General features: G+C 31.8%; 1 protein-coding gene and 1 long non-coding RNA gene across 3 annotated transcripts; one reads left to right on the plus strand and one right to left on the minus strand.

Moving 5' to 3' along the window:
* The first annotated feature begins 1,066 nt into the window (after positions 1 to 1,066).
* Positions 1,067 to 3,259, plus strand: LOC107922817 (uncharacterized). Its single transcript, XM_016852992.2, has 4 exons — positions 1,067 to 1,505; positions 1,595 to 2,178; positions 2,363 to 2,875; positions 2,945 to 3,259. The coding sequence occupies exons 1-4, from the start codon at positions 1,262 to 1,264 to the stop codon at positions 3,068 to 3,070; spliced, it is 1,467 nt and encodes a 488-aa protein (XP_016708481.2). The 5' UTR covers positions 1,067 to 1,261; the 3' UTR covers positions 3,071 to 3,259.
* Positions 3,260 to 5,958: 2,699 nt separating this feature from the next.
* On the minus strand, positions 5,959 to 9,483 carry LOC107922804 (uncharacterized). Of its 2 annotated transcripts, none has more exons than XR_001691435.2 (5): positions 8,564 to 9,483; positions 7,992 to 8,109; positions 6,950 to 7,894; positions 6,685 to 6,720; positions 5,959 to 6,119 (listed from the first exon to the last, which is right to left on the minus strand). It is a non-coding gene; the product is annotated as an uncharacterized lncRNA (long non-coding RNA). The 2 variants fall into 2 exon arrangements; XR_001691439.2 differs by lacking the exon at positions 8,564 to 9,483 and adding an exon at positions 8,366 to 8,522.
* Positions 9,484 to 11,012: the final 1,529 nt, after the last annotated feature.

The following is an 11,012-nucleotide window of genomic DNA, read 5'->3' on the forward strand; positions in this document are numbered from 1 at the left end:
TTGGAGGAGAAGATTAATTTTCGAGGATCGATGCTCAACACGGAATTTACCGAGTCTAAGGCTAAGGCTTATTACATTTGATTACAAATTCCAATTTAATTTCTGATTTATTTAATTATTTATCTTAGCAGTTTAAATTATTTAGTTTCTACTCAATTTCAAAAATCCCCTGCTTTACTTATTTATTTGCTTATTTTTCAGCTGGTACGTTTTGAGTCGTGGGCACGACTCTAGCCACAACCCTTGACACGACATTCTGTTCATAAGCCAAACTCGAAAGTTGATTAGAGTATCAATCCCTGTTAACTCGACCCTACTACCACTCTATTACTAATTAGAGCTATTTTGTAGGAATTATTTTTGGTGGATTCGACGCCCATCACCCTAAAGCAATCAGTAAAATATATATTTTTTTAAAAATTAATAAAAATATAATTAAAAAAGAATCTTGTTTAAAGGAATATATTTATAATATATTTATAATTTACTTGTTTAAAGGAATCTTGCATCAATTTGTTTTTATTGCGACTAAAAAGCCTTCGAATATTTAAATTAATAATATTCAAATATTTAAAACACATTTAGAATGTTGAAGCAAGTATTAAATATATTTAAACATTTATCACAAAATAAATATGAATAAAATCGCTTTCTATATTTTCAATGTTTGCGCCAATAAAAAGTTCTTTTTTCACTTCTTCTTTGCAGTTCAATTTTTTTTAAACAGTTTTGAATGTACAAATCAAAATCTAAACAATTTTCTTCTCTGATCTTTGATATCAACCGCATAAATCAACTTGAATCTAAAATATGTTCTTCTATTTGCCAATGGATGCTGATCCATTATACTAATATAATCCAGTTAGCTACTTAAAAACTTCAAAATAATTAAATAACCATTTTGTATTTTTTTTATAAATTAAAATATTTTTTCACCATTTTTTTTTCTTTTTCAATAAATTCTAAAGATTTTAAACTTGTTTACTTTGTTTGCCAATGTTATTAACACATGGCATCTCATTGTTTCTATTAAAGATAAAATTAAGACAGATTTTACTTGCAAGTCATTTAAGCTATACCTGCTTAAAGCAACAGTTAGAAGAGGAAAAAGAAGCCTGAAGCAGCAGTGAAAACAACAGCAACCAAACATTTTAAAGATACCGTCAAAATCCTATGCCTCATAGTTAGTAAAGAGATTAGCTTTCTTTTTGCCTATTTATAGGGTAAAAAAAGGAGTAGGGAGGTAGTACTGGGAAAGACAATGAGGAAGTATTTGTTAGTGATATTTGTAGGTGTAAATTTGCTTTTAGGTGGAGTTAATGGTAGATTTTATAAGGATGCAGAGAGGGAAATAGCTACAAATGGAATGTCGGCAGTGGGTGATCCAGGAATGAGAAGAAATGGTTTGAGGGTAGCTTTTGAAGCTTGGAACTTCTGCAATGAAGTTGCCCATGAAGCTCCTGGCATGGGGAGTCCGAGAGCTGCTGATTGTTTTGACGTTTCAAGTAAGTGTAGAAAAAAGTTATTTTGTCCATGAATTTTGTTTTTAATGTTTATTTGGTGTTCTAAATTTTCTGAGTTATAAATGGGTCAGATTCAACCCTGTTACACAAGGTATCTGAGGCAGATAACAAGCTTGGAATAGGCAAAACGTTTAAAGGATTATCTACAGAAGCAATGCATCGGCCAGATCTGTATGCAGTTGAGAAGGAGTTGTATTTGGGTTCTTTATGCGAAGTTTCAGACAGTTCAAAGCCATGGCAATTTTGGATGGTTATGTTGAAAAATGGAAACTTTGATACAAAGGCCGGTTTTTGTCCTGAAAATGGGAAACCCAAACCTCCTTTTACTACTTCAAAGAACTTCCCTTGCTTTGGAGAAGGGTGCATGAATCAACCCACTTTGAACCATCAGCCTACACAACTGTTAGGTGATGGTACAATGAGGGGATGGTTCAATGGAACTTATGATTTGGATGCTGATATTGGGAAAGGTCTTACAAATTTATCCTTTTATGAAGTGATTTGGGAGAAAACGCTTGGTTCTGGAAGTTGGGTATTTAAGCATAGGCTCAAGACTTCAATGAAATATCCATGGTTGATGCTTTACCTTAGAGCTGATGCAACCAAAGGATTCTCTGGTGGATACCATTATGAAACAAGAGGAATGCTCCACACTGTAAGTTTGAAAACAATCCTTGGTTCTATTTTAGAATTTAAAATCAGACATTTTACTTACTTTTACAACTAATTCATACCAAATCAATGCTCTTGCTTACTTTTGATTCATACGCATCCTTGTTTGACATACAAAGTCACTCAATTTTGAAAAAAAAAAATTTGACCATTTCGTTCACTTTCAGCTCCCAAGATCTAATTTTAAAGTCAAGTTCTCATTAGAAATAAAAAAAGGAGGTGGACCCAAGAGCCAATTCTACCTCATTGACATAGGTAGTTGTTGGAAGAACAATGGTGAGCCTTGTGATGGTGATGTGCTGACGGATGTTACAAGATATAGTGAGATGATCATCAACCCTGATGTACCAGCTTGGTGTAGTCCCACAGCATTGGTGAATTGCCCACCATACCATATTACTCCTAACAACGCAAAGATTTTAAGGAATGACACGGCCAATTTCCCATATGGAGCTTACCACTACTATTGTGCTCCTGGCAATGCTCAGCACTTGGAGCAACCTGTTAGTCTTTGCGATCCATACAGCAATCCTCAAGCACAAGAGATTCTTCAATTGTTGCCTCACCCTATATGGGGTGAATACGGATACCCAACTGAAAAGGGTCAAGGTTGGATTGGGGATCCAAGAACATGGGTGCTTGACACTGGCGGCCTAGCTAGTAGACTTTACTTCTATCAGGTACTTGTTTGATTGTTAAATGATTTCATTGATGGTTTAGGGTTTAAGATTTATAGTTTTCTATTTCAGGATCCGAATACCCCTCTAGCTAAAAGAAGATGGACATCTATCGATATGGGCACTGAAATTTTTGTTACTGACAAAGATGAAGAGGCAGAATGGATCCTTAGTGACTTAGACGTTATTCTCTTATGATTTTTTATTTATTTATTCAGATTCATTTTTAGTTTTTTTCTTTATTTTTTAATCTCTCGATAAGAGCAAGAGAGTATATTAGAGTGCATAGGATAGAAAGGTTTCCATTATTGAAAGCTCGATATGAAGAGTTGATTGAATTGATATTTTTGTTTTTATAGTAATTTAAAGCTGGTGGATTCGATTTTATTTAAGTGCTTTGAGGTTGTAAAGAGCGGCAGTCTTGCCTACCTTTTTGTTTAGATATTGACTAATTAACCTGAAACAAAGGTTCCCCACTACCCCATTATTTATTGTCAAATATTTCACCTCCCAATTAACTTTTTGAATTTTTATTTTTGAGGAGTAGTTTTTGAAATGTTATTTTTGAGACGTCGATTTGACCCTTCAACAATAGAATATATTATTTTTGGGAAATGTTTTATCCTCTTTCGCAAAGAGCTGTGTACAACTCATATAGAGGAAAGTCTCGATCGTACGTGGATATACGGTCACCCACCAAAAGAAGACGTAAGTCTCTGCCGATGGTGAGATTCAAACTCCTTACCTATAGAATATAGGTCACTTTTGGCTAGTACAATACTTTGGAGCAAAATCGTTTTTGAGGAAGGGGGACAAAATCTTCCCTTAGAGGACAATACTTTCTATTGTTAAGGAATCAAGTCGACGTTTCTAAGGACAACACTTTAAAGACTTCTCCCTATGAAATTAAACCCCCTCAACATTAACTAAATTTGAAATCAAAATAGGTCAAACATTTAAACAAAATAAATATCTTTCAATATTATATTTATTATCCACAAAATTTAAGCCCGAAACTTTCCTACCATCTAATCCAACCAAAGTTAATAATTTCTCGTCACTTTTTCAATGTTTTTTTGGTGATTTCAAAATCCAAATTATGGGGGGGGTTTGACAGAAGTTAAAAGTGTATAGATATGGGACCATGGTGGAAGGTTTTGACATAATCATATACTAGTTTTGGGGGTTAATAATAAGTGGAGTGGTCCAAAGTCGATTACATGTGGTTGAAGTATCTAAAGTTATATTGCCAAATTATATCATGTCTAAACACACACGAAACAGATGTATAACGTTCACGGGTTGAAGCAATATAACATCATTGATCAGAGAATTTCGAATGAATTCATGATGATGATGATGCACTACAGCAGGAGCATGTGCATCTCGTCAGCCTACCTAATCAGTTTTTTTTAGGTAAACCAAGTCTAATTGATATTTTTACGTAAACCAAGTCTAATTTATCAATACATTTACGTTTTGATCATACAATATAATTATTGAACTATATGAATATATTTATTTAAGTTATTAAATAGTTAAAGTAGTTGTTGTATTACTTTCTCTATTTACACTATCTGTAGTAATTAAAAACTATTTTTTTCTTTCTCTTTTCCAATTCAAATTTTTTTTTTACTTCACGAAACAAAATTTAAACAATTTTTTATCTTTACACTTTTCTTCAACATTTTCTTTGAGCCAAAGCTTCATAGACAATTACTTTTCTTTTTCGCTTTTTCTTTTAACATTGTCTTTGAGGCAAAGCTTCATTAGCACTGACCTTTTCCCTCTTCACTTTTTCTTTTAAATATAGATATAAAGAAAATGATTTTTTTTATATTATAGCATAATTGATTTATATCTAATTATGAAATCGAAAAAGAAAAATTATAATGTTTTTTTAAACTAAAGTATCCTTCATGTTTATGAAGACAAATCCTCTTATCTTTCTACTTTATGCAAATTAAAAAGTTAGTACAACTGAATAATATTGTTGAACATTCTTTTATTAAACCATTGATCTAAAAATTAGTAGTTCAACCATTTAAATATAAATACTTAACAAAAAAGTAAATCAATAATTTATATGCAATAAATTAATAAAAAAAATTGTATATCTAATTTATGTGTTTATTAATAAATGGAATTTTTAAAAATTATCATAATTAAATTCTTTTTTTTTGTGAAATACAGATTTACATTCATCATTGGGCTTGAAAGCACTTAGAAAAATAGTATATAAGTAGACAACTAGAGCAAGTAAAACATGGGCGTCTTGGCTTGTCTCCTCTTGGATTAAATGGATATATTTGTTTTTGGATCCTCTTAAAAGGTAGTAATTTATTAACGAGTGTTAGGTGTAGAGGCAGATACAGGGGGCTGGAAGCACTACACCAAAACAGGCTTTTAACGGCGCTTTTTTAGGCCTTTAGCGGCATTTTTTAGCGCCACTAAAAGTATTTGCGGCGCTTTGAGAAGCGCCACTAAAAACGCAGCTAATGACAGCGTCGCTAACTTTAGCGGCGTTTTTATAAATAAACGCCGCTAAAGACTAAGACCTTTAGCGGCGTTTTTCCCACAAACGCCGCTAAAGACCATGACCTTTAGCGGCGCTTCCCCAAAAAGCCACTAAAGACCAAGACCTTTAGCGGCGCTTCCTCGCAAACGCCGCTAAAAACCAAGACCTTTAGCGGCGCTTTTCCCACAAACGCCGCTAAGATATTGAGCTTTAGCGGCGCTTTTTCCCACAAATGCCGCTATAGAATAGACCTTTAGCGGCGCTTTTAACACAAACGCCACTAAAAATATATCTTTTAAAAAAATAATTTTTTTTCAAATAATATTTATTTCTATGATAAATATTATATTATGTTTTAAGGATAAATAAAAAATATTATTTAAATTAAATTTTCTGCGAAAATTTTAACTTTAAAACTAAATATAAATATAACAATTAATGAATTTAAATTTAGAATTTAAAATAATAAATTAATAACACAATTAAAATCCAAAAGTTAGACCACTAAGTAAAAATACAAATTTAGAATCAAAACTAAAATAAATAATACATATGCAAGGTAATAAAATATACAATGCATTTTCTTAATCAAGTAAATCTTGGTAATAAAAGATATAATACATTTACTTAATCAAGGAAATCTTGTAATGAACTCAAAGCAATGAGCCTTAGAGAAAAACTTTTGAGCATGGCTTCGAATTTGAACCGCAAATTTGGCTCCTACATGCTCTGCAAGAAAATAATAGTAACTTAATCTGTTCAAACCATAGTGAACATGGCAAAGATACGTAAATCAATTCAACTTTTTAAAATAGTTTTATATTGTTATAGTAAATTAGGTGTCTTATAATGTTATAGTAAATTATTAAAAATACATCTAAAAAATATATCTCAACTTTTTAATATTATTTGTGGAATAAAAAAAGTACACTACTGATATATCTACTCACTTAAGTCAATATAGGTGGAAAGTATTCATCAATATAAATTTAAAATATTAGAACATATCATGCTTAAATTCCAATTAAACCCTTAAGCCTATATTCTTAAATTCCAATTACCATCAACAATTACAGAATCTCCTAATTAGCTTCTTTGTAGAATATTTGAACATGATATTCCATAGTCAGAATACATACACCAACAGGTTAAATCAAAGTATTAGAACATATCATGCTTAAAGATAATAATTAGATTTATCTAAAATCAAGCCCGATTTAACTAGTACTAAGTAAACCTATTTCAAGTTTTTTTTTTCTGGGCAGCCCAATTTTTGGAAAAATTTAGAACAAACCTCAGGTAAGCATAAGTGAACGTTATGGGATCCTTTCTGCCATGCAGAAAACATAAAAAATTAGTTCAGAGAAGATATATACAATTAAAAATACAATAAATAATAAAACAGAAGAGTAATTTTACTATTGAAGTGTGATGAACTTGAAACTCAAAGCATACAGCACAAATGGTGATGCAAGAAATTCCTAATCAGAGTGTTTTACAAATGTTTTCACTTCTAGAACTTGTTAACACTTTGAGAAATATATAGGTGTTTGATTTACCCAACAGCTCTGCCCATGATGTATTTTTGTTGCAACCAACGATTACTAGATGTGCACAACATTCTGTCATCGTAGAGATTAGCGTCTCCTCATGAATATGTCCAGTCAAAAGATTGAAAAGGTTAGCATACTCAAGCAGTAGCTGTACATATGAAGATATTTAAAGAATGATCAACCACACACACACACACACATATGAAAAAATGAGAAGAACTTGGAATGTATTTAAGACCATTCCACAAGTAAACAAACAAAACTATTTAGAAGTGTCCACTCTCCACTTCATTGGTGGGGAAAGAGATTTTAATAGTCAGAAAATATTTTCATGATTGATAATAAAAAGTTTAAAGTTCGTTGAAAACAAACAAACAAACCACAACTTGTATTTGCTCACATTCAACTAGCTTGATATCAAGGATATGCTACCTTTAGTGAGTATTTCAGCTTCTTTGCTATCTCGCTGCTCATGAACCTGACAAAGCATAACCAAACATGCAATGTACTAAATCCAGCATACAGAATAACCAGGCGGGGACCCGTTAATTCAAATAATCTACAGCCATAACACCTATATAAATTTCAGAAAGAAAATGTTCAACCACTAGTACACAGCTCATGAACAAGACTGTTAGAGTTGACCATGGTGTTAACCTTATCAAAACTATTTGTTTCTACTTTCTAGAGATTTTCTACATCAGAACATGAGAACCTTCTGTCACTTGTCGTTCAAGCAGTTCAACATTTGGCAAATTTAAATTTATATGACTATCACAAATCAAAGCTCAAAATTTTTAAATACTTAATTTTAAATACGTGTAAAAAATTGGCTCACTCGTTTGAAACCGGGTTTCATACTCCCAGATAGCACAACCACCACCGGCAACTCGCTCCCAATAATGCAAATCAATCCTTTCCATATTATCAGTGCCGATGAAATAACCATTCCTTAACGAGATTTAAACTAAAAATTTCAATCATTATCCGATGGAATTTTTGAAATATAAAAGGATTTTAAAGAATTAAGAGAAAAGTGGAAACGCACCGAGGCTGATGGCTTGAGAGGGAATTTGTCTAATATGAGTTGATTTCATATTTTCTTCAATCCACCCCATTGGAGATCAATGCTTTTCTTGTCTTAACGATTTACAACACGCTGCAGGCTGCAAAATAAGAATGGAAATGAGAAAAGTAACAAAAATAAGAAACCTGCAAAAGGAAAAAAAAAGAAAGAATAATGCGCAAACATAACAAGAATAATTTAAACATACTCGATTAGTTTGAGACGTAAGCTTAATTTGATTAATTCCTCTAAATCGAATTCATTTTCTAGTCCGAGTATATCCAACAATTAGATTCACTTTTAATGCACATACTGAATGCACCTTATAAAAATGATTATATATAAAAAAAACTTACATGAATTATGTACCAAATTGCAAATGTTAGGCAAGAAGCTAAAGCCAACAAGGAGCCTAAGACTTGATCGCCAACAGCAGCATGTTTGGTTTGACTATGTTTATGTTGGTTGACCAAAGATTAAGTTCTTGAATTATTCTGGTATCAAAACCTATACACTAAAAAAAAACAGATTATATGAGGAATTGTGAAAGTTACCTTTCAAAGATGAAAGCAAGTGGAGTTATACAAGCAGTGGCGAAGATGAATCTGTAAGCAATGAGTGCTCTCATGCTCATTCCCTCAACCACGGCCAATTTATAGAACGCAATCACACCTGCAAAATAAAAATCAATCATCCAAGAAAATAAATACTGGGTCACAGACACCAAAAAGCTTCTGGTTACTCAAAGGGTCTGAGAGTTGCCTTTGGCTTCTGAACCTCTGAAACTGGACTGGAGCAAGCTACCAAGCTCCTCTTCCCCCGAATCACTACTAAATCGCGGCGTAATTGAAGTTCAATCTTTTCGATATTTCTTCTCCTCAGCTGATGGTCGATTGGCCTGACACTTCCCCTGGGTGGGTGACTGCCCTTATCGTGATTTCCTCCTCCTTTCGGGTAAAGGTTAGAGTGATGAAGGGAAGGCTCGAGGTCGAGGTGGAGCACCCACCATTCCCTCTTTTAGTGTTATCAAGTCTTCTGTGGAGGTAGGAAGCCAGCTTCTCCCTTCTTTGACGCTCCGCTTCAACATGATTTAGAGGCTCTTCTCTTCCATTAGTCGGTTTTCTCCCCTGTTTTCGAGGCCTCTTTTCAGGCTCTACGACTCGACTACTATCGGCCTCCTTAACAACGGAAGCTTCAAGATCAGAGTGATCTGAATCCCCGGCACCCCATTTGATTTCACCACACCAGATGAAGGTAAAATTACACCTGAAGTAAACGAAAGCATAGCTTCTTCGTTGCTCCCTCTTGAATTAGGCGACCTCTTCTTGTTCTCCACGGCGAACGGAGAGTTTCCTGTGAACAAATTCCCATTCCCACTTCTCTTACTCTCACCAAAATTCAATATCTCTCCAGATTCAGGTTTCAACAAATGAGAAGATGAATTCCCATTCCTCACACTGCTACTCTCATCAAAGAAGATAGAATCGTCTTTGGTGCCTCCATTTTAGGGGGAAATTTGGGGTTTTTTCGTTTTTGGGTTTTAGGGGGAAAATTTGGGAAAAAATCAGCGCGAAATTTTTTAAGTAAAATGAATTTGGTGGCGTTTTTATATAAAACGCCACTAAAAATTTCACCTATTGTTTACTTTTTGCGGCGTTTTTCTCATAAACGCCGCTAATGATTGACTTTTTCTTACAATTTTATATTTAATTATTATATAATTCATATCAAATTTAAATAAATAAATTTTGAAAATTTAAGTAATATTTAAAAGAATTAGATAAATTTTAAAATTTTTATATAATTTTTTAGGTAAGAAAACACAAACAAAAACAAAAAATTTTAAAATATGAAAAAAAAACTTTAAAAAACTATATTAATGATAAGTTTAATAAATTAAAATTCATATTATCTCTTTTATTGTCAAACTGTTACATTAATTTGTTTATTTATCAATTTTTTCAAAAATCTAATATTTAAATATATCAGATGATTTAAACCATTTAATCTAAATTTAGATTAAATATTTTTAAATATAAAAACATTAATTAATTGTATAAAATTTCATCATTTAACAAATCTAAAGTAAACCTTAAATCCTAAACCATTTAATATGTATAAAATTGATCTATTATCTCTTATATAATTTAAACTATAATCATAATTTTAATATATTAAAATTAATATTATCTCTTTTACAATTATATAAGAAATTATTTAATATATAAATTAAAAAATACCAATTAATCTAAACTCTTAACCCCTATCTCTTAAAACCTAAATCATAAAACATAACCCCTAAACCTCTAACCCCTCTTTTACAATCATATAAAAACTTAATTAATATATGAATTAAAAAAATACTAATTAATCTAAACCTTAAACCCTAACCCAACCCTAAATCTTTAAACCCTAAATCACTAACTCTTAACCTCTAACCTCTAACCTTTAACCCCTAACCCCTAACCCCTAACCCATAACTACTAACCCCTAAATCTTATTTAATATATAAATTAAAAAACACTAATTAATCTAGACCCTAAACCCTAACCCTAACCCAAATCCTTAACCCCTAACCCCTACACCTTATTCAATATAAATTAGAACACACTAATTAATCTAAACCCCAAACCCTAACTTGACACTAAATTCATAAACCTTAAAACACTAACTCTTAATCTCTAACCCCTAACCCCTAAATTACAACCCTTAAACCAGAATCCCTAATCCATAATCCCTAATTCCATAATCTATAAATCTTAAAATTGTAACTCCTAAACCGGCCTTAAATCCTAAATTAACCATATACCCTAAATCATATACCCTAAACCGTATATATTAAACCTTAAACTATAATGTTAATTAATTAAATATTTTAAAATTAATATTATCGTATCTTTTACAATTTAAGTTTTATGATATTTATTTTACTCATAATTTAATATATTTTTCTAATAAAGTAGTTTAAATAAACAGTGATTGAAAAATAATAATAAATAGTTA

The sequence above is a fragment of the Gossypium hirsutum genome, chromosome A12 (assembly GCF_007990345.1).
Source record: "Gossypium hirsutum isolate 1008001.06 chromosome A12, Gossypium_hirsutum_v2.1, whole genome shotgun sequence".
NCBI classification, from domain to species: Eukaryota; Viridiplantae; Streptophyta; class Magnoliopsida; order Malvales; family Malvaceae; genus Gossypium; species Gossypium hirsutum.

Bases quoted from the DNA above. Each gene is read 5' to 3' on its own strand.
- LOC107922817 (XM_016852992.2), top strand. From the start codon at position 1,262: ATGAGGAAGTATTTGTTAGTGATATTTGTAGGTGTAAATTTGCTTTTA. The intron at 1,506-1,594 runs GTAAGTGTAGAA...TAAATGGGTCAG, and splicing joins TGATTGTTTTGACGTTTCAA to ATTCAACCCTGTTACACAAG. The intron at 2,179-2,362 runs GTAAGTTTGAAA...GTTCACTTTCAG, and splicing joins CAAGAGGAATGCTCCACACT to CTCCCAAGATCTAATTTTAA.